The sequence below is a fragment of the Athene noctua genome, chromosome 5, assembly GCF_965140245.1.
Source record: "Athene noctua chromosome 5, bAthNoc1.hap1.1, whole genome shotgun sequence".
Classification (NCBI taxonomy): Eukaryota; Metazoa; Chordata; class Aves; order Strigiformes; family Strigidae; genus Athene; species Athene noctua.
Genome location: NC_134041.1, coordinates 50752311 through 50773718, shown reverse-complemented (window position 1 = coordinate 50773718; position 21408 = coordinate 50752311). Strand labels below are relative to the sequence as shown.

General features: G+C 35.2%; 1 protein-coding gene across 3 annotated transcripts in view; it reads left to right on the top strand.

Annotated features, from left to right (window-relative positions):
- Positions 1–21408, top strand: part of LOC141961026 (adhesion G protein-coupled receptor A3-like) — a 290616-nt gene that overhangs the window by 224662 nt on the left and 44546 nt on the right. For all 3 annotated transcript variants that reach the window (XM_074907510.1, XM_074907509.1, XM_074907508.1), the window contains 2 exons: positions 11510–11717; positions 12653–12861. In XM_074907510.1, coding sequence (XP_074763611.1) covers positions 11510–11717; positions 12653–12861 — 417 coding nt within the window. The remainder of the gene's footprint in view (positions 1–11509; positions 11718–12652; positions 12862–21408) is intronic.

Below are 21408 nucleotides of genomic sequence, written 5' to 3'. Positions count from 1 at the left end.
CATGCCACTCAAGGGTCCGGAGACATTGGGTACTTTAATTCAAATGTGGACACTTCTGTGACTCAGAACCTCTCTCTTGCTGGTGTAACTATACTTAATTTTTTTACATTTCTTCTTACAATACATGCTTCCTGACTGTACTGTAGAAGCTAATTAATAGACTGAGTGACTGAAATTCAGGAAGCAGATTATTATTTTGGCAAGTTGGAGACTAAATATATCAGTTTTTCAAAATGGAAAACTGAGTTTGGGAACAGGAGGAGGAAAAAAATCATATTTGCTCCTCTTGTGGAGTCATATTTTCTTGACTATTGTGAGGATAGTGAAGTTGTATCTCATCATAGAGTGAAGGAAGGTGTGACTGTGCATACGTGAACTAAAGAAAAGGCAATCTTATCCCTTTTCTTTTTCAAATACTTAACTGTCTCTAAATAGCAAAGCAGAAGAATGTAGTGATCCCATATCCTCTTCTAGAAAAGTGTGCCTTGCCGAAGTTATGGCTTGCAAGAATAATACTGGGTCTGAATTGTTTAAATGGCTACAGGCAATAAGGACCATTCCTGAGGATAATACGAAAATGATTCAAATCTGCAGAATATAGAGTCATTTCATGGTGCAGAACTTCTAAATTCACTTCCTAAAAGACCCAAATTGCTAAAATTAGTTTCAGCAGTTTCAGCTTTCCTCCATTATCAGACAGGGGCAATGTTTCAGTAGTCATCAAACCGCAATGTCAGCATTTCGTTGCAGTCATCTTTATGAAAAGGCAGCACCAGAAAAACATTTCTGTACATTATATGCAATGTAGAAGCTCACTTTGCCTCAGGAAAATTATATCAAAATAGTTTATTAAAAATTTCTGAATTAATCTTTTTCACTACATTCTCACGTATGTTACTAAATGAACTTTTTATTTATCTAGTTTAACTAAGTGTGAATACTACATCAGTGAAATTAGAAATCCTATCATCTAGTATGATTAAATAGTTGCAATATTCAGTCTTTTTGAATTACTGTATTACCTAATGGTTGCATCACTGTGTACTCATATTCAATAAGTGGATATACACAAATTGTCTAAGACTTTAGAAAAATCATAAAATCCATAATGTATGTACTGTACTCTTTTAAAATACGTATGAATATTGTTTAGAGTGGTTTTTATTATATATATAAGCCACATAATATCCCTTCTCCTTTTAATCAAATTGTGTTTCTCCAACTTTAGAAAAATCTTTGTTAACACTTTATGTCTGAGTAGTGGGAAATATTCTCTTTGTTCCCATTCCTAACAGTTTCTTCTACATGATAATTACTAAGCTATGGACCATGCAGAAAGTAAGACTTATGAGCCCTACATTAACACAATTCACCTACTTCAAAAAATAAATTAAAAGTGGTCATGGCAAAAGAACTCATGTATGCCGGTATATTGAAGCTAGAATTCACATGATTGCTTCTTCTAAACTGGTAATATATGTGTATAATTGAATTCCGTGATCAATGAGCTGTAAAAGATATTTGGTTAGTTAGGTATTCTATATAATTATGATGCCCTTCCTAAGATCCATTGTGATAGCTTTGCAATTATGTACCTGAATGTTCCACCTAGACAGCTCATGAGATTATTTATTGTGATTTTGTATTTTAAAATTCTAACAATTTTGCATATGCCCATCCCATCCTCTGGCTGCATCTGCAACAATTAAAACCACAGTCTCATCAATGTAATAATAAAATCGAATATGCTTATCATCTTTCCAAAAAGATCTTAGATATTTAATGCCTGAAAGTGAACTGAGCTTCTAAATAAAAAGAAAATACTCCCAGGCTGCTCAAAGGAAAATGTAGTATTTCTAGGAGCTAATGCATCCCTGAAGGGCCTAGTGAACCAAACTCCTAATAGGGTGAGTCTTCCTGTAGAGCGCACTGCCAGAAGCCATCCTTTTTAAAAATGAAGCTCAGAGAGTCTCTGTAGGTCCAGAGGAAAACAACGGAAAGTTACAGTGTGAATTCTGGGGTGTGTCCAAAATTCCTTAAGACTTCAAGGATCTTCTTCCCCCCCCCCCCCCCCGCCCCCTTTTAAATTCCAGGTGAAAACTTATAAACCACCCTTAAGACTGCTTACATTCCTGAGAAGACCCAATTTTATGCATTCTCTGGCATCATTTTCTGCATTATGGCAAGTCCATTGAGGACTCTGCTTGACTTACAATAAAGGAACCCTGAATTGAAGCAGTCATGTAGCGCTGTTTGAAAAATCTAAAAAGATCCTTAAAATAAAAACTGAATCTAGGTTAAATATAAAAAATAATAATTAACATTATAACAAAATTGTGTTGTGTATCTTATATAAAGTTCAATTGATATAATGTTATTCACTCATTATTGACTTCTTTTGCGCTTTATGGTGTTTTTTCTGTTGGCAATATTTGGCCAAAAGATACATTACCATAAAAGCTGAAAACTTGTGTAAAACTTCAAAATTTTAAAATCAGATTGCTGATGTGGAATTTTTGAATACAGAAAAAGTATACTAACAAATTATCTGCAGTAAATTTACGAATGTGGTTCTTAATCCTTGTTCTTGCATTGTATCTATTGGAGCAATAATGTTTGAGGTTGTCTGCAGATCCGTTTTGTTTTCTGAGGCTTTTGCAGAATCACCTGTTTCAGTTGATACTTGAGTTGCTTCAAAGGCTTTCTTTGAAGTCACCACAGTATTGGATTTAAGTATTATGGCCCTACCTATAGATGCAATCTGAGTGTATGGGAGACTGCTAGCCATTTGAGCAGTGTAAAGAAAGGATTTTGTCTTTTATACAGAACCACAAGGTTACGCAATAGTGCTACTACTGGTGCTACCACAAAGAAGGGTATCTTCATTTATATTCTATTTCAGGCAGAGTAAATCTGTTTAAGAATGGTAGTGTAGTGATTAGGGTGATTCCATATTTTTGTGATTCTGTATTAGGAATCTTCATCTGAGTGTTAATAGCTATCTGTGACAGATATTGCTGTCTTAACCATCATCCATTATGGGAGACTGAGCTCTTGTAACTTAAGTGCTAAAGATCTCTTCACTTCTGAGGTAAAATAGTAGGAAGACAAGTAATAGAAATAAGCCTCTGTCTTCATTTTTTACTGTTCCATGCAAGATCTGTGTTTAATTGTTCTATTTTTAGATACTTATTTTAAGTTTTCTAAAATAGATGTTTACATTAAATAAATGGGTCAGTTTTCAAGTTTGCTGACTGCCTGGCTGTCTGCAGCTCTTACATGGGTGCAGAATTTTTTCTTGTTTCTCAAAAAGATGATAATATCATTTCTCGGCTCAATGTTCTTTATTGCAGATGTGAGTCACTTGACTCTACCACAACTGTATAGTTTTCTAAATTCTTTTTCTTCTTAGTGAGATTTTTACAAAATCTATTAACTGCATACTGGGGATGTAAGTAGAAGTAGGAACTTCAGAAATTCCTTTATTCTGGAAATTCATGAGTTCTCAAAAGGAATTTTAGACACTTCTTGTAAAACAGAGAAGTAAACCAAAACTTTTCTAACTGCTTTGTGTATTTCTATCATAAGGTTTTCAAATACTCTCTCAAGAGTAGATAATTTTGTGTGTGTGTCCATAATCTTTGAAAACTATCCAGTCTCCTCTGTTAAAAAGTCTAGGAAACATTTTCATACTTTTAAGTTTGCATTTTTGCTCTTGACTAATGTCCTGTTTGTCCTTGTGCTCATGCTGGCTATTTGTTCACATGACTCTTCTTCCTCCCTCGATGCTATTGTTCTGGTATTTTTAAAGACAGCAGGCACAACCTGTTCTTTCATTTTGCTAGGCTAACAAAGCTAAACTCTTTTACTCTCCACTTGTGAAATAAATTATTCATTCTAATGGTGACCCTATTAACCATCCCCTACACCCACTCTATTCTGGACTGATTTTTCTTGAGACCAGTTGATCAAAAGCCTGTACTATGTTTCTGATTGGGCCTTTAAAATCAGTGTATTTCCATTGAAATTCATCATCTTGTATGTTCTGGACTATATTTGTCTTTTTTTTTAATTGTTAAAGCATAGTGGCTCTGAGTCATCCTGTGATCAACCAGTGCTCTCAGGTCCTTTTCCTTGTCTGTTGCTTTCCAAAGTGGTCTATTTCACCAGCTTATAATAGAAATTCTCATTATAAATCTGTAAAATATATGATTTTGAACACTGTCTTAGGTGACATTCCTCTTTGTTTCAAGGTCATCAAATAAAAATGAGAGGTCTCTAAAATTATTTTCATAGAAATTTCAGATATAATCACTCCAGCCTGCGTTCCTCTTTCAAATTAAATAATTTTATTGTTTTATCTTCTTCCTTATTCACCTGACACTATTTCTTACTAATTCTCAATGTCTCAGCTAATAGTTTTCTATGTAGCATCCAATATTTTATTGAAGACCAAAGGAATTAGTTGGATTTATTGCCTTATCTAGAAAAACAGTTGTCAAGGAGGCCTATCATGTGGATCTGTAATTTTTTACTTTGGTAAACCTAATCTGTCTCTCTTTGTGTTATCTTTTTCTTTGATTTTTTTTTTCTCTTTTTCCCTCACGATATCAAATTAACAGGTCAGTTGCTGCTTGTAGAATTCCATACATTTTCCTTCTCTTAGAAAAAAGTATTACATTTTCTGACTGTATTTTCATGGATGCATTAACAGTGAAGTCCTAAATGCTAACCTGTGGTTTGGAGGAATAATGCATAAATACATAAGCACTTCAGTGCATCACATGGGAACATGGGAACCTGTCTTTGGACACAGAAGCAAACTAAAACAGCAGCAGCAGCAGCTGTGAGTTATGTTGTGAACTGTGCAATAAAGTTGTTCATTCATGCATAAGTCTGTACCATTATTTACATGCCAAACTTGGTTCACTCATTCATCCTAACTGCAGGTCATTTTACAGAGCAGTCATCAGTGCTTTATGGCCAACTTGGTAGATTCTTAAGGAAAAAAAAAAAATCACAATTGTAATTTGATTTCTTGTGTCAGTTCTTTCAAAGATTTGTATGACAGTATTCAGCTCTTATTGAATTTTGCTTTGACATTTGTGGTAATTTTTATGTTCTTGTTCTCATTATTGACCCTAACATTGTCTCCATGTAAACAACACTTTCACTGAGGTTAAATAAAAAATGTATTTCTTGAATCTTTCTGTATGGCAGCTCTACTTCTTTCCTCGTCCTATTTTTTAATATAGGTCTGCAGAACTTAACTGCTGTATGTAAAATGTTTTTGGCAATTATGACTGTATCCTTCCATTTCTTGAATCTTAAAATACTATTTTGTTTTACTGATCAGTGGGGTTTTTTTCCTTTTCATTGGCTTTCTGATTATATTCATTGTCCTTTTTGATCAGTTTATCTATTCTTGATCCTTGTAAGTCTCATTAACATTTATCAATTAATTTCCTGAGTTTGCCATGTTTTCAGATTTGAAATACAAAATCCTAATGTGGAGACTACATTTAGTTTTTATTTTTATTAGAAAAGGGTTACTGATGATCGGGTTTTACAAGGTTATTTTATATTACCAGCTTTTCTAAAATTTCCATGCTCTGTGCTTGGATGCATTTCTATATCATGACTCTAGAAAACCTTTATTATTAATTAGTGAGAACTTTAAGCACACATTAAGATGGGTTTGTACCTTTTCACACAATTTGAATATATTTCTTGTTGATACCATATTTTCACTATGCATTAAACCAGCATTTATGCCTGGCTAGAACAAAGATATCTTGAACTCTGTACTTAGGTTTCCAGATACCGAGATGGATGTGGACTGCAGCACTGCTATGTAATGATTTTATCATCACATAATAATCCTAACAAGTTTAGTAATTTCATCTCAGTAGCCAGGTGATTTTGTGTTGCATTTTTGGAGGTAGCTCTTCATTTCTCTCTGGGAATCTATATGAATTTTATTTTTCACTTGCTAGTCATCTCTGACCCTTTCTAGACTTGTGTTTAAACAGCAGTCTAAAAGGAGTAGTTAAACTGCAACAAATCAGGTTCTGTAGGTAAATTAACGCAGCCTACTTCCCTTGCTTGGTATCCTCCCATTAAAAAAAATAAGATTATCCTACCTCTTTCAGGACCTCTCAGATTGTTTATCATTGAGTATGTCTCATATAGCCATATTTCTTCAAACTGACATTGTTTCTATTCTTTCACAGAAACTTTATTTGTCATTTTCCCAGATAGTCTAAATTTTTGGGGTTGTTGATATTTTTCATACCAGAAAAAGAGATCACTACTCATGTACAGTCTACCTAAAGCCTCACAATGATGGGCCAAATGCCTGTCCTTATCTCACATATCATGTTCTGAGATAATTCCAAAGGAGTGTTATTTAAATATATACCAGGAGAGGTAGCTGACAAAACAATTTTACACTTTTTTGGTATGTTAACTGCCAAACCTTTAACATAAACTCCAAACTGAAATCTTCAGTTGCTTCTAAAAAGCTGCTGTCTTGTTTGACGGACTAAATAAAATCTATTGTATATATATATAAATAATGTATTTGCTTGATTTTATTATGATGACCACACTGTTAACTCAGTCAGTACATATTTAGTAATATAGGCTATTACCTGTAGAGCTTAGTTTCTACTTTTTGTTTACTGCTACTGCAACTTTATATAGCTTGTGCCTATTTTGGCAACACCCTTGTACCTTTAATAATATAATATATGGTGTCTTGCATCTGAATCTACAAAACACCTCATCAGGTTCTTTAAAACCTGGCAGCAGTGGAACTGCTTTTCCAGTTCTCTGCCAGGTGTTCAGGTTATTTCATTTATTCCTTTTCTTTTGTCCAGTTTTCTTCTGACCTGTTGTTAAGTCAAGGAAATTGCCAGCTGGAAAAATATAACTGATGACTCTTCATAGGACTCAAAATTGGATGCTTTCCTATGAAATATATTTTATCTCAAACAGAAATACTGTGCTTGAACTCAAACTCCATCTAATATCAAAGCATATGCAAGGAAGAGCTATAGAAAATAATTTGATTTACGTCATTCCACAGTGGTTACTAAGTATCTTCCTTGCTAATGGTTGTCTGACAGTGGGTGTATCTCTCAATATTATTCTAAATTTTAGACAAGTAGAATGAGATTATGGGGAAGCAATGTTGAAAATGGGAGCAGGTCTCTTAAAAGAATCATGAAAGTCGAAGGGCCAACATATCACAAAGACATCTAGGGCAAGAGAATGTCTTTCCTAAACACTTAAAAACTCCTTGTAAATTCTAGCATTGATTATAAGGAAATGACTGCTGACCAGAATAAAATTTCCTGGAGAAAAACTTCACTTTAAATCTTTCATTTTTCTCTTTAAAAATTTTTAATAAGGGTCACACATGCATGAGCTGCAAAAATGTCAAGAGTCCGTAGGTCTCAATATCCTGAGGACCATTTCCTCTTTAGAATGAGATTTTCCCTTCAAAAATAAAACTTCAGGGATCCAGTTGGATATATTTGTGCTGTTTCCATTCCTTAGATATTTTGAAAAAATCCACACACCAAAAAAATAGCTCTGAAATGGAAACAAAAAATGAAACTTTAAAAGTACTTTACCAAATTATGATTCAGTGTTTAAACCATCCTTTCATTTGGCTTTTTGGAAAGTTTCCCAGGTTCCAAGAAGTCTTGGGAGCCAGGAGTCCTAGGAGCCCTTCTGGAAAATCCTCAGAGCTGTTTTAGAGCTGATAAGCCCTCTTTCCCTGGCTGCAGGTCATACAGCAGATTTTCAAATATCTGGGTAGATGAATGGAAGATAACTGGGAGGTTTTGAAATTTGCATAATTTCTGTCATATTTATGTTCAAATGGGTAGATGTCTGTGGATAGATTACATTTAAAATACTGGCATTTTCCAGCAGAAAAATATTCCTTAGAAAATTCTACAGTACGTTCAGGATTTCTTTTCTAATCAATGCCAGTACAATCCAGTTAATAGGACTAAAAGTGAAATGGAGTCATGAACGGATTATTGACATTCTGTTTTGAAAATGCTCACAGAATATCTAAATCCTGACTAGAAAATTGCTGACACAGACTCTAAGCTTTTCCAGGGAAAATATGAGATGCTGGCGCTGACCTGTGTCATTGCAAAGCTGCAGCCCCTGTGCAGGACACTTGATGGTGGTTGTGTCTAGTGCTTTTTCTTCCCTCTTAGAGGTGGAACATCTTCCCAAGATGCTGCCACTAGCACGATAGGAAATGTCAGTTCTTATCTGATGTGGTGACATGGTGTCCAAATAAAATTTTAAAAAATGAAATTATTTATGTGGATTTTGAAACATCTGAAGCACAGCCATTCACTCAAAATTTGATGTTACCGTCATTGGTTGTAGTAATAATCTGTTCCCATACTGTGTTTCATCTCTGGACTCTGGAGTACCATACAGAGCAAAGGAAATACCATCATTTTTATTTCACCAAGTGAGAGGGAAACTGAGGTAAAGTGGGGAATGGACTTACTCTTCACCACATATAAGATTGGCATAATCCAAGACTGAGCCTCCAGTCAAGGGTCCATCCATCCTCTACAATAAAAGGGATTGCCTGAGTGCTCAGATCATCCCTCTCCTGTGAATAATGACTAATGCTAATGAAAAGAAGTTTCTCACATATCTTAGATGTAAAATTTGTTCACAAATATTTATTCATGTTTTTAAACAGCATTGTCAATGTGTGGGCACTCTGTGTTCATTTTTCATTAATATCCTCGCACAAGAGCTTGTTGGCAGGCATGTTGCTGTAGCAGACAGTTTGATGTTCCATTTTGAGGAATGTCTACGTAAAGTAAATATTTTATGTGCAGTGAGTAGTTTGACTTTATGCACACATTTGTCCAGACATGGAACAGCCCTGTCCCTTTGCCCTTTGCTCCACCAGACTGCCTGCTCTCCAAATAAATTGTTTGAAATAACAGGTATACATAATGCAGTATTCACAATTAAATTGTATCCCAGAAAGTGTCTGTAGACACTATTTAGTGAAGATTTTTAAATAGTTAATGTTATGGGTATTCATATTCTTGGTACATTTTGAGGAGACAAATAGGGAAGAACACTGAAGTCTAATAAGGAAATAATTTTCTGTAAATGTGTCTTTTTGTCATGTAAGTAATTTGATGTTGCTGCATGTGTGAGATTTGTTCAGTCAGCCTGAGGAGTGCAACCAGTGCACACTAAAATCCATTTGTAGGCTGTGTACAGCTTTTCTTCACGGCATTTGACTTTGCCCCTTGGGCACCGCGATGGGGTTCCTTTCTTTTATGCTCATAGTGAAGGGTCTCTGTGTGAGCAGAGACAGGTTGATAGGAGGAGAAGGGTGGACATCACCTTGGTCTTTACCCAGCTGTACAACCTGTCATCAGACCTGCACACCAGCTCTCTATGCTTCAGATGTGTGCAGCCCGTTCTCTGCACCTCCTGTCTCACAGTCGAGCTGTCTACAGTATTACTTTTTCCCATTGGTATCAATAAATCCCAATGGAGAATAAATTAGAGAACCACAATGAATTAAACAATTTCCCCTCTTAGCAAAAGTGATGTAAACCTGTTGTTTTCTGTGTCTTGTGTGGGATTGCTTTTGTCAAGTCATAGCACATTGTTGCTTATCCCAGTGCCTTTAGCTGTTGGTTTCATTATCATAGATGCTTCTAGCTTTCTCATTTTGTGTATAATAAGTAATTAGTGTAATTTAAGATGTGATTGTTGTTGCTCTTTCTAGCACAGAATAATAATAAAAATCCAATATAAATGTAAAGGTAATCACACCGTAACTTCTCTTACACTTCTGTACATCTCCAGGTAAGTCCTCAACAGTGCTCTTGGTTTTGACAAATGACACTTCTAAAAATTTCTGTACATACTTATTAACAATTTTATGGCCAAAATGGTATCATCAGAGGTTCAGCATATAGAGGTACTTTGGGGTATCATAGAGTAAAATAAGTCTTTTTCAGAAGCGTGAGATAAAGCCAATTATGACAGCTTTAGTGAATTATGCAGTAGAAACAATCTAAGGACGAATGCTTGATATTTAGCTCAGTTGATTCCAATTAAAGCCTTCACAATAATTTTAAAATCTAATGTAGAAATATCCTGTTGCTCTTTGTTCTCTTTTTCCTGAGTCTTTTTAATGTGACATCACCTAGACTGAAACTTGTTTTTAAAAGGAATTTTTTGTGGTTTTGTTGTTAAAATCACAAAACCTTAACAAAATACACATGATAATAAAAGAGAAGATTGTACAGAAGCCTTTATCTGTTTATTTAAGCATCCCAGTGACATCACACACTACTCATGCTTTTCTCCCATATTTATCGTGATGATGATTCTCATATTCCTTTTAGTTCCCTGATCTCTGTTGTACCTTTTATCACTCATGTATATTTCTCCCAACACATGGACATTATTAGTGTCATGTTTGTTTACGTGATTGTGAAGATTATTGTTTTTCTTCTCAAAGAGGTAGCTTACACGTGCTATGAGTAAACTGTGTGATAATCTATGTAAATTATGCACACAGAAGCTACACTTTGCCCTTGGGGGAAATGCAAATTAGAACATTTTGTAGTTTGTTTTTAAATACGTACACTTTTCACTTCAAGGCTTAGGACAGACTCCCTGTTTATTTTCCCATTGCTCATCTTTTTTTTTTTTTTCTTGTAAATATCTGTCTTTGATGATTAGTTTGCTACTTTGGCAGGAAAAAAGTGCTTGATGAGTGAAGTCCTCAACATAATGTTTGGTGTATTTTATAGCTCTGCTGTAAGGGAATTATCTGCTTGTAAACGGGTGTATAACACCCTCACAACTCAAAGCTATTATAGTGATCTGACAGTCTTCATTCATTTTCTCCTAGTGCTGTCTTGTTTTCTTCTTTTACATTAGTGCTTGTAATATTTTTTATTCCTGCATTACTAAAACACAGTTAACTGATTTTCCTTATATGAAGCAAGAAAAACATATTCATAAAATGTGTTGTTTACTGCACTTGCAATTCTCTGCTGATCTAATTTTTTGTCTTAATAAAATGATTTTTATACTCTTTAAGTACCCTTTTGGAGAAATGTTTTAATGTAAGTTGTCTGATTCTGTTTTAAGTGAAGGAGAAAACCTGGTAGAGGTTGTCTCTTTAAATCAGATCTGCAGTGTTGATGGACCCTCTAGCAGGCACGGTAAGAACCATTCTCACCTCTGCAGCAGGGAGCTTGACCATATAGACTCTCACATTCAATCAAAACGTTTTCCCTTTTAATATGCACTGTACCAATCCTATTCCCATGGTTACAGCTCGTGCTTCTTTGGTTGCTTCCAGTCTGTTGGAAAAGGAAGGCAGCATACATATCTTGTACAGGAGTTTAAAACATCATGAAAGCAACCCTGTTGTGATTTGCATTTTAAATGTTTCTTTTTTTTTCTCATTGTACAGAATGCTGTAGCGGTAGCTTCAGTTCATTTGCCACAGTCTGTCTTCTCTCAGTCTTCAGCCTGGCAATCTGTTGATAACTCCACTTGCAAGCTACAGTTTATTGTCTTTCGGAATGGAAAACTCTTTCCTAGCACAGGAAACTCATCAAATCTTGCAGATGATGGGAAACGTAGGACGGTTGCCACACCAGCTGTTTTTGCTAAAATAGGTGAGGAGTTGTTATGCATTATTTCCTTTAATCTAAAAGCTACAATGTACTTGATTATGTAGAGAATAGAGGAGTAGAGTGTACAATGTGCCGAGAGGCTGGAAATAGTCTCTTTCTTTAGTACATATGTTTGCAATTGTTCCTATCTGCATTATTTTATGGAAATTATCCTGCAAGTAAAGAAATGCACTTGCTGTATGACTAGAATGCAAATTTTGGACTACTGATTGTTGACAGTGTTGTTACAGATGCTTTTTCTTAAAGCATGGTGCTATACGAGAGAATCTTGTTTTACTCTTTACACTGAAAATTGCAATGTTAATGTCTCAGACACTGATAAAAATAAAGCTTTTGGAGTGGGAATAGTGCCCTGTTGCATGTATCGATAGCAGTATACTTTCTGATGTGATGGACGTAAAACAGGTGTTGTTAAAGGCTTTTGTCTAAATGTGATATATTGTATGTGCTAGTGAGTCATTATTTTGATTAATTATTCACCCAGGCAATTTTACTTATTTTATTTGGTACTGAATAGTGCTCTCATTTCTATTAACATTTTTTAAATGTTTAAGTGTGACTTTCAAAGTGCAGAATTGTTTCAGCTATTAATCATACCATGAAACTGAGCCGTTTCTGCAGTTACATGGGCAACAGTGTAACACTGGCTGTAACTGAAGATTCTGAGACAAAAAAAAAAATCTGCTTTGTGAAGGATGATTAGATCTTTTGGACACGTTATGGGACTGAGATGTTCAGATTTATTTATACTATTGCAAACTTCTCTGAATGTGAGCACTACCTATGATTTTGACCATTAAGGGTGTATCTCTATTGCTTTTCCCCCCATAGTTGAGAGTATCTGATCTCTTTACACAGCATTCATCAATAAAGGGTTTTCCACTCCATCGCTCTGATTCAGTTTGTTGCTTTTGCAGATGGGTGCAGTTTTGGAAACCTCACCAGCCCTCTTACTATAGGGTTGAGGCACTTTGCACGGGGTATAGACCCCATTGCAGCCTTCTGGGATTTTGACCTTCTAGATGGACATGGAGGCTGGTGGGGAGAAGGGTGCCACATAATTAGTTCTGCAGGCAATATTACCACCATTCAGAGTACACACTTCAGTAACTTTGCAGTGCTAATGGTAAGTATATGACTTAGCAAATATATTTCTCTCTCTTTTGCCATACATATATGTTCTTTTTACGTGCATCTGTATCATTCTTACTTGTCAGTAACTGATCTTCTGTTTTCTGTAATGTTTATTATAAGACAGTCTTAAAGAAAGTGAGTTATTTAACTGCTAGTAAGTGAATAAACCTGGTGGTCAGTTTTAATATCCAGAGACGGGCCTAATCAGAAATGACATTAAATTCAGTCTTACAAATGAAAGTTCCATCAAGGAACAATTAGTATGTAATGGCTATAAATTATAGGACAGGGTTTAAAAATGTACACTCCTGTGTGCCTTTACATCAGCACATCTCAGAGGCTGGTCTGCTTTTGTTCCTGCCCTGCACTGTGTTGATCATACTAATTAGTTGCAGGCATACCGCAATGTTGAATCATTTAATACATGGAGAGGAATAACATCTTCTGCTCTTTTAAGTAAGGACAGTGCTGTCCTTGTTGATTCTGTAGGAGTTTTGGTTTGTATACCGATGCTGATAGCCCTCTTACGAAATTGCTGTTTGTGAAGAAAAATATTTCTGTGCAGTGCTAACAGATCAGCCTGCTTTGGTCTGTTCTCAGTCACACTTACAGTTCCCATTGCAGTTATTTAACTATCCTGCTTAACAGAAAGTTACCTTCATGAAAGCAAAAATATTATGCATGCAATAATGACCTGTTATTGTCCAGGGAATAAAGGAAAGCAAAGAAAAAATCAGAGGTTTCTAATATATGTAGGTGAGAAAATGTTTATACCATTAAAAATATTTCTTATAAACGTTGTAAAAAGATTAGGCAGATGTGTACTATTAATATGAGATTGATCCTGATGCTGGTGTATGATTGCACTGTAGATGCTGCTTGTGTACATTGCAGAAATGTTTATAGTTGAGTAAATAATGTATTGTGTGTATGTGTAAGGGACAGCAAACATAGGCGACAGGAATTGCGAGGACGTGTGCAGAGAATACCAATCTGCTACTGTCAGATGGAGCCCAGATGGCAGCCAATCATAGCACAAGGCTGTGGCACCCATGAGTTAAATGCAGATATTATCGTCCACTTCGTAAAAACTGATTTCCCTCAGAGTTACTTGAACATTTTTTCACCATTCCAGAATTGTTCAGAATTTAAGAGCTGTTCCTAAGACTTGAAGACTTCAAATATACCTCATTTTCTACAGCTTCTGTGAGTTCCCTTTTTTCCCCCAGCCACTTTTTTCCCAAAATCTGAAACATTTTACTTTGAGGATGTTCTTCTAAATTCGTCAAAGAATGCACCTGTTGACTTTGCAGGTGCCACGCCCAAAATGGCTTCCTCCTCCTTCAACTGCTTGGGTTCAGCCTGGTCTTGTTAAACTTTGAGTAGTTACTAAATGTTAACTAATTGCTTGCAAACAACCAATTCCACAGTTTCATTTTGTTTACTATTTTGTTAATTGTATACTGACACAAGGACTACAGTTAATTTTTGGTTTGTAAAGATAAATGCCCATTTATCTTTGATGAGATGTAGGATATTGTTTTTTCTACAACCATAAAGGCAACTGAGGCACATTTTACTGCAGCTTTTGGATTTGGTATGTAGTTCTGGTTTAGGTCTTGTGGGGTTTTTGCTATGGTTATCCAACTTTGCTTTTTTTCCTCTGTGTGTCTTCCATTTTTATCTGTGCAAGACAAGAAAATAGAATCTTAGACTCACCCTTGCTTTGTAGTTGATATGGTAGCAAACAATATGATGTGTTCCTTAGCTTATGTTTTGCAGTCACTTTTAATGAAAAAGATGCCTGACCATAAGTCATTTTAATATATGTATACACACACACACATATGTCTTCCAACAGCTGTCTTTCTAAACAGCTATTGGAAAACTTTTGTAGCTTTGTTATGTGCAACCATTTCCATTCGTTATTTCTTAAACAGTGTTTTGTGACATAAAGTCATTTGATAGAGTTATTTGATAGAGGCTATACTTTTCTAGGCAGTTCAGTTCTTATACCAGAAATGAAAAATATTTCATTGTTCTTCCTGGCTATTGATTTATAATGTGAACAATGTAAATTGCTATGTGTATCTTCTTAATTCACACCTGAGTGTCTAATAAATTTTAAAATACTATCAAAATGACAGTGAATTCAAAATAGCTAGTATATGGTATGCAGCCAATGAAATTATCTACAATATCGTGATACATATTATTAATCTATGATTCTGTAATCTATTAAACCATACAAATTCATAATTGATTATTATGTTTTGGGGTAACAGCAGAAAACTGAAGTAGCAGCTGTAAACTGAAGAGCAGCAATAATGCAACAGTGATGAAGATTTACATTACCGTTAGAATAATCTATATCCTGATGTGGAACAAGATGAAATACAAGTCTCAATTCAAATGTCCATTTTATAGCTAGTACAACACATATTCTGATTGTCATCTTTTAAAATAGTAAAACAAAGTTCCCTGAACTGCTTTTATAAAAGTTGTTTCTGCCTATGTACCATAAAAGTGTTAAAATAAAGGTTTCATAGAGTCCTTTTTTAGAAAGGCAGCAATCAAGGATTTATCAGCTACGATTGATAATTAATAGGCATGAGCATACTTCAAGTGAGAGCATTCATGTAGATCCATCTGATTTCTGTCTGTGACAGTCGTTTAAGTAATCTGAGAGAGAGAGAAAGTTTGGAGGTTGCGTTGGAAAGGAGCTACAAGCTTCTTTCCTCACACACTCACACTTTCATTCTGCTCTGGGTTGGGCCAATGTGGATGGAAGTAAACTAGTAGTGTCAGATGTAATACAGCATTTGAATGGTATGTCCTAGGGGTGGGAGTAAAATACTGATAACTAAACTCCTGAGTTATATTCCTGCCTTTCCCTTCATATACTCTGTTTTTAGACCAGTCCCCTATTTTGTCTTTTCTTCTTTTATCTATAGGAGAAAGAGAGACAGTCACACTCAAGTTTCTTTTGAAGGTGTCCTCTAGGGTCTTGAACTATGAACCTCTGCAATATGATTTTCTGTTTTAGAGTAAAATTATGAACTTACATATTCTGAAGCTTTGGTATATTTAAGTATTTGCTCTATAAATACTTTGTATTTGTGCTCTTCTGTGAAATAAGCTGTATATCAATATTGTAATTTTTCAGGGCAGTGTTTGTGTATGTTATGACCAATCTAGTGCCCTCTAGCCATAGTGTTTCTGAGTAAAAACTCTTCAAGGAGATAACAAAAATATCCAACAACAACATTGAATTTCAAAATTTGCTAAATATGTTTTGGCATATGGTGTCCTTTGTTCTTCCTTCCACTTTTCTTAGAACAGAATGGCAATTCAGTAGTGATGGATATTACTGTAATTGTATACAGCATTTCCTTTTCCCCCCTCAGACTGCTTTGTCAATAACGATTTCCTCAAATCTGCCAAATAAACACGAGCAAAATTCTTAAATCTAAGCATGCTACTTCTCAATTAACATAAAATGGATTAATAAATATTGCTAGTGGTTTTAATTGTAATCCTGAAGATACGTTAAATTAACATAAAATCGTAAACAACTCCTTTCCTGTTTTGTCACAATGTGTCTCATTATTCTAAACAACATAGGCGGGTTTTTTGTTGGATTTTTTTTTTTTTCTCTGTGAGTGTAAGGAGTCATTATTTGCAAAAGTAGCATACATTCAGTGGATGGCTATTGGAGATAATTAGTGCTGAGGAGACAGCTGGCAAAAACAGAGCAAATTTGAAACTATTCTGGAAGCAAACCTTGGAAAACTGTGTGAATGAGAAATTGAGGAGAGGCAAGATACTAGGAATGGATCATGCTAAAAGTTACAGGATTTTTCTCCTGTTGTTTTACAAGCATTCCCTGAATCTTTTAAGTCTTTCCAAATTGGTAGAATCACAGTACCACAAAAGCTGTTTTCAAGGTTTTCAGTGTGACTGGAGACAATTGCAGAATTTCTTAGACCTATTTGTGAATTCTGAAAACATTCTTCTAAACTTCCATGTTTCAGATCTTCTCCAAATTAAACAGCCTGTCTAAGCCATTTGAGAAATTAATTCATGAGTTGGGGAAGTATTACAGAGATGTCATTTAGAAGGTTGACATAATTACAGTATTTGACATTTTCCCCATAGAGAACGCAGGGTTTTCTCATAACAGGCTGTGGAAACATGGTTCAGTACTTTGAAAAATTAGACTCTTTACCAGGAGAGGTTTCAGAATGAACTTTCAAATTTTTTGTGTGTGTTTAAACACCTACTTTTACACCTACAGAATAGACCTTAGCAGAGTTTAAGCAACAAAAACTATGAAAGTGATTCAGGAAGTTTGCCTGCTATCTGCAAAATTAACATTTGTTGTAGTGGGGACTGGAAAATTCCCTGGAATTAGATTTCTCTGCATGTGCATAGATGCTTCCCAGTGTGAACAGATAGATTTCTAAGCTCTGCTGTCATTCAGACGTCTGGCATGGAGGCACATACTCTTCATCCGAGTCCTCAGCTGATATGTACTGCTCACCTAACAGAGAATGCTTAGCCCAGCCCATATAGACAGTATTGAGTCCAGCTTTCCAGAAGAGGTGGATTTTTTTCAGAATATTCCTGAATATGCCAATATTTTGCATGAAGCCTTGGAATTAGAATACTCATAAGATCAAGATCTCTATTTTATTCCTTTCTCCTTGGATTACATCTGCTTTTTATTAAATTACACTTAATAACATGTATTGTTTGCTCTGTAAAATGCATAAATTTGGCTTGGTACTGAGGACAAAAATCCAGGCTTGTCTCCCTCAAAATGCACTAACTTTAATACAAGTCAAGCTTCTGGCTCAAGCTCTTTGTTTGCTGTTGCTTTCTACTGGCTTAATACATATTGCATTCTTTGTGGTACACCTTCAGCCAGAGGGTAAAGTAATCCAGACTATAAAGGAGCTCAGTAAATTGGGCCAACACTTGGGAGATAGGACATGTAAGTTAAAGACCTAGAATCTAGGTCTTGATCCATCTTACTGTCTTGGTGGCTTCCACTTGGGCTCCTTCCATTTCATCAGTCTCTTACTTGTACTGAAGTGCCCCAAACTGGCCACACTAGTCAAGATTTGGTCTCACAAGTGGTGAATAGAAGGGAATAACCACTTCCCTCAGCCTGCTGCCTTCCCTCTTGTTAATAAGGCCCAATATGTGGTTCACCTTAAGTGCCACAAGGGCTCACCACTGCCTTGCTTTCAACTTACTGTCCACCAGGACCCTCTGCAAAGTTTTTTGCCAGTCCATTGTCCCGTAGCCTGTTCTGCTGTCAGGGTTACTCTGTCCCAGAGACAGGAAACTTTGTCTTCATTGAACTTCATGAGTTTCCTTATAAACCCATTTCTCCAGTCTGTTGAAATCCTGCCAAAGAGCAGTCCTTCTCTCCAGCACGTCAACTGCTCCACTCAGTGTGCATTGCAGTGTTTTCAGCTCTCCATAGAGACCCAACTCTATGGATAATTTCCATATTCTGTTGCTCCTAACCATCCTAATATTTGGCACATAATCTTTAAGTTTGGTTTTGTTTAAGTGGGAGGAATCTAAATACAAATAGGAATCTAAAACTTAACGTAACTGATTGTTGAAATGCACTTGTGTTTCTAAGTCTCTGGTGCTTGGATATCACTTCTTCAGGAAATGCAATTTCAGGTGTCCTGCTTTAAACACAGAAATCAGTTAGACTATACTTTCTAACATCATACTATTACAAGCAATATATTGAAAATAAATGTTTAATTTGCCAATATAAGTAGATGGATTACAAAAATATAGAGCACAAACTAGATCTTGTTAGCAGCTGTAATTTTGTGAAAATACTAGATATTTAGTATTAGTTCACTGTTTCTTCCCAACTTTCTCAGCATCTGCTATTAGATGTCTCAGGGCTACCTTCTGTATGTAATTTGTCTATACTCTCTTCATACTTTCATATTCAGTTTTAACTAATCAGTATGGTGGATGTGTCTTGTTTAGTCGATTTTTGGAATTAAGTTTTCAGTAAAAGTGAAACAGACCCATTTGTAGTTTGATGTTTTTATAATTCTGATTGTTGGTTGAAATAGCTGATAAAAAATATTTTCTGTCACTAATTTCCATCTCTAAATTCTATTGTTCCTTATATACTATGGTGGCATTTACAGCTGAAAGAAGCTGGTTTCACACCTTCTTATAAGGGTGAATGAATGACAGATTCTCATTAGACAACATTTTACTGGCCTTGTAGTTGTAGATAGTAGTTTGTAATGGTCAAAGTCTTGTGTGTGTGTATGTGTGTGTTCATTTTCCTGTAGACAATTCCTGCCATTTTTCAATATCATCATAATTTGAATCTCCTCTAGGAAATAAAATCAAACCCACCTTTTTAAAATGTAACATACAATTATGGTACTTTGCGTACAGCATTAAAAAAAATAACTTTTTCTGCATGCTGTCTTCCCTGGAGGATTAGTCAGAGGAGGTTGAGAGATCAATAAGGTTTAATTATCGTCAAAAAGCAGACAAGATAAGTTTATTATATATCTATAATGAAATCCATTTTCAATATACAAAACTCTTTAAAAACATATTCTACTTTGGCAATAATGCATTATGATACTCAAAAGTTTTCCCAGTTATTTACTGTACAAGATTAGAAAATAGATAATAAAAAATTAGCTTTTAAAAATTGAATTAACTTTAAGGTGCTGATTGTTCTTGATTATTCTGCAGGCAAAATGGCTCTGTTCCTGTAGAACATACAGCATTTGCTTTTATATTGATGTTCAAACATAGTGATTGGTTGATCCTTGCATTTACACTATTAAAAGCAAGCTAGCCCTTTAGTACACCGAATGATGCTACCTCAAGTAAAATCATTTTCATTGTTGCTACATAAATGTGTAGCCTCACTGTGTTTCTTTTTATACAACTTTTAACTTTTCAGACTTTTTTCAGAAATATTTGAAATATTTATTTCTTTAAACAGCTGCATTGTTACTACTATATTAATTTCAGTAACAGTTTTCTTAATGCACAGAAATGAAGAAAGTGTGTACATAGAATTATGACAAAGTGTACTATTGGTATACTGAAATATATAGTAAGAGCTAGAAGTAAATATTTTATCATATTCAGCAAAGTATTTCTATTTAAATTGTACAGTCTTTACATTACTACTGTAGTAATATGAGCCAAAATTTTACTGAACATCTCTGCTAAATAATAGTCTACCTCAAGAAATTTACTCTGTAAAAGAATTAATGGGGAGATGGTGCAAATAAAAACATGGGCAAAAAGATGGTCATTAAGAAAGGATGTTTGAATGAAGATTCAGTGGCAGTTCTGAGACAGTAGACTTTTAAAGAATTATTTGAATTTGTGAATTCATTATATCCTGAATGTATATTCATGCATACTAAAAAAAACAAGAGAAGGCCTCAAGAGCATAGGTCTGTCACATTAAAAAGCTACCACATCAAAAGACAGAGTTCTTTTCCTCTTCCATTCCACTTGTGGTTGAGGCAAGAGAAGCAAGAGGTGTTAGAAGACACCATAAGCATACCTCTGTGACAAGTGACTCCACCTCTGGCTGAGTCTTGGAGAACTGAGTAGGACTGAGAGAGGACTTTTGTATGGGACAAGTGGTGACTAAGCATATTTAACTGAGGTACACACACAAGCTGAGGAAGTACTTGAAGAGAAATGGGGTGTGATGACATGTATTTGCCATCTTGTTCATATGTTATTTATTCATTTTGATGGTATTTTTATGTATGTTTTAAGCTGCTCTGTTTTAGAACTGACATTAATATGCATCTGGAGGAACTGATACAGTCAATTTTAGGAACTTTAAAGCTAGTATGAAGAAAAATAATGACTATTAAGGGCATCTGTTACTTGTAAGGACCTTTCTGGAAGGTAAACAGAACAGTACCTTTCCCCATGATTTAATAATTGCATATACTCATGAACATTAGCTGCTTGTACATGGCACAGATCATATACATAAATAATGGTGTGGGAAATCAGCTCTCTGCATGCAAATGCAATTTTTAAAATGTATTAGCATTACAATCCCAGTCTCCAAAGGGTAGATTTCACCTCAGGAAAATAATGTATTGATTCGTTATCCAGGGGAATCTAAAACTGACAAATAAAGGAAAAGACTTTTAAATGTGTGCCAGTATTTTCAGTGTTAGAGTATGCTGGATTGTCATATTCAATAGTTTTCAGATTTTCGCTTTTTCTGTATGCACGCAAAAATGAATATACGTCCAATCAGTAAGTACCACTGCACGTGGAAACTGGCATGTAGACAACACGTTGCACTCAGGTGATAGTTTATGTGTCCAATTTATACTACTTGTTTGCAGAAGTGTAGTGTCACAAATAGACGTGGCTTAATGTATTACAATGAACCTCTAATGTTTGGTTTAATTCAAACAGTCTGAAGACATACTGTTTTCTGTAATGGGCTCCTTTTGCTTTCTATCCATCATACCTGCAG